The sequence below is a fragment of the Trachymyrmex septentrionalis genome, unplaced genomic scaffold (genome assembly GCF_001594115.1).
Source record: "Trachymyrmex septentrionalis isolate Tsep2-gDNA-1 unplaced genomic scaffold, Tsep1.0 scaffold87, whole genome shotgun sequence".
Taxonomy (NCBI): domain Eukaryota; kingdom Metazoa; phylum Arthropoda; class Insecta; order Hymenoptera; family Formicidae; genus Trachymyrmex; species Trachymyrmex septentrionalis.
In genome coordinates, this window is record NW_017306059.1 from 608494 (window position 1) to 611406 (window position 2913).

General features: G+C 40.7%; 1 protein-coding gene across 1 annotated transcript in view; it reads left to right on the forward strand.

The window, feature by feature from the left end:
* LOC108755393 (enhancer of filamentation 1) overlaps positions 1–2913 on the forward strand; it is a 66229-nt gene that overhangs the window by 61343 nt on the left and 1973 nt on the right. The window contains exons 4-7 of the mRNA XM_018498347.1: positions 301–430; positions 994–1300; positions 1679–2025; positions 2314–2606. Of these exons, the coding sequence (XP_018353849.1) occupies positions 301–430; positions 994–1300; positions 1679–2025; positions 2314–2606 (1077 nt within the window). The remainder of the gene's footprint in view (positions 1–300; positions 431–993; positions 1301–1678; positions 2026–2313; positions 2607–2913) is intronic.

Here is a 2913-nt window from a genome sequence, read left to right on the forward strand (position 1 = left end):
TATATATATATATATATATATATATATATAAATTATCAGAAATGTGATGACGATATATTAATTTTATACATATTAGAGTCGTAATTTAATTTCGAGAATTATTAGAATGAATGTGCTAATTTAATCTTTCACGCGTTTGAGTAATTTTGATTAAAATTAAACTTGCAATTAATTGTTGCGGAATAGAAACACGACGAAAAATTCAACTGCGAACAGGCACAGATGGTGGAAACACAAAACGTAGAACTCTGGTAATTAATCTGGATAAAATTAATTGCTTTGCTGTTTTCGATTATGCAGGTTGTAACGCCGCAGAAGTGTGGGGACGTCTACCTGTACGACCTCCCAGCAAGTCGGGGAAGTCCCGCACCACCCTCCAGACACGAGTCACCCCTCAACTCGACGAACAATGAGCATTCGCACAATACGGGTACGTATTATTCGCAAACTAAACATTCCGCCTATAGCCAAATGGTGAAAATCGTCTGCTAATACTTATTCAATGACTCAGCTATTGATTAACTTCACGTCATTGTTAGTTTCTGAAATAGTTAATAGTCAGTCATTTTTTAAATTAGAGTCTGTTTAATTCCCACCGATGAGAGATTTAATCTCGATTTAACTTACTGTTTATCTTTTTCTGATTCTCAACATTTTCTCAACTTCGAATATTATTAGGAGTTTCAATATACAGAATAATTCAGAATTATAAATTTTCTTCTTTCATTTTTATAAATATACATAAAAATATATAATTGTGTTTATGTCTATTTTGCAAGCAAATCAAATTCATCATATACTTACATATATACGAAAAATAAATATTTTACGCTGGAATCATCTCATTTATCATCCACACGCCGCTCTTGCCAGCCTATCTCTTCTATAACATAACATAAATAAGCGTCCGTGTGAAATGGCTTTCCTGCCTGTTCAGTACTCAGAAGTTGATCCGAGGATTCCTTTAAATCTTGTTAACTTCTACCTGCGCAGGACGATATACGAGCAACAATGTGCGAAGTTCTGTCGACAATGGGGGCGGCGACGTGAACGAGTGTTACGACGTACCACCACGCGCGATCCCGGTGATCCCCTCGCCGGCGAGCAGCCCAAGTCCGGCTCCGTCGTGCTATGATATCCCAAGGCCGCCGACATCCTGCACACCCAACTCAAATTGCTCCGGCGGTTCCGGCATTACACCGCTGGATTGTTACGACGTGCCGCGACCGTTGCAGCCCCTCACACCCAGCAGCTCGGCCTCCAGCCTCACCAACGACGGCTCCCTCAGCGGATCGAACAGGTACATATACATCCGTTCGCATTTCCACGATGCGTCACGCTATTCGGGCTCAGGAAATTCCCCGGTTACAACATTATGGTAACTCCATTGAACGTACGTTCTTGGTGGTTCTTGGAGGTTCAGAAATCCCGAGAATCTCGAAACTTTACGCGTCCTAGAAGTTCCTCGCGTGAAATAAAATCAAGAGCTGAACAGAGTTTCAAGAATCCTACAAAGGATGATTTAAAGAGTATTGCGAATTGCGACTGAAATTCAAGATTGCGTCTCTCCTTCCACCACTAGGATTTTGGCAATGTCATCGGCCATAAATTTGAAAAGTTTCCAATCTAAAATTTTACTCCTCGTTTTCCCGCGTGCATAACGATTCCTGGATTCCAGATCGAGTTTAGCCGCTCCAGATTACGATGTACCGCGACCGCGTCTTCCAGCGTCCTCGTTGCCGTCCCGACACAATACCCCCATACCGAAGACCCCGACACCACCGCCACCATCGCAACAGATTTACGATGTACCAGTTAGCAAGGAGCTTCCATTGGAGTTGGACTCCGCTCTGGAAGGTTTGCAAAGGTTGCAGAGCGAGGCGTCCGCTGCGATAGCAAGGCTACTGGGCTTTGTGAGCCCCGGTTGGAGAACACCACAGCGATTGGATGCCACTCTTATGGACCTAAGGCTAGCTGCTCTCAGGCTTAGAACGTCTCTTCACGATCTCGCCGAATTCGCGGAAGGTAAGTAAATACAGAGTTCGATTTAACATCTTGATGATCTTAAATGCAATTGATGAAGCTGTCGAGAAAATTATTTTTGTTTTATTTTAATGAAATAAAATATTAAAATTCTATTTTGAACTCGACACGAATTGTATATAGATTGTTCAGAGTGGATTTAATATATTATTTCTTATATTTAGATTTGCAACTCTTTAAATTCACTGCACAACAATCTTATCTTTCGATAAAAACTGAAACACAGAATAGCTTTGTTGAAATTTGAAAGAGATTGTGTTCTGCGCGTAGGTACGCTGGGCAATGCAGGCAAAGCGCCAGATAAGGGCCTGGCCACGAAATTACGGCCACTAGTGAAGGCGCTTCGTGATTCTGACAAGCTCGTACAGGAAGCCGCTACTGAATTGGACACGATGGAATGGGACGCGAGTAAACTCTGTCGTGGAGGTGGTGATACACCGACACCTACTAACGGACCTCCATCCTCACTACTCCTACCTGTGCAGTCAGACCCTCTTGATCAGCTGATCGCGTGCGCTCGAGCACTCACGGAAGACGTTCGTCAGGTTGCTAGTTTCATTCAAGTAAGTGTCTTTTATAGCCGTAAGATTTAATATATTTGTTACAAATAACAATTTCCGATTTTACGGAAACGTGAGCAATCATAACAATATTCCTGAAGAGAAAAAGTCTTAAAATTTCTTTCATCTTTCAACTATACCATTTATATGTTTTATTGATATATTGTGTAATTATATTTTGAAAAAGAAAATAAACAATCCATTTTTTTAATTCCCGATTTTTTTTGCGAGAATTAAAATGGAAAAGATAAAAAAGTAAGAACCATTTAATATCTACTTGACCCGAACATATTTAGAATTTATATATATA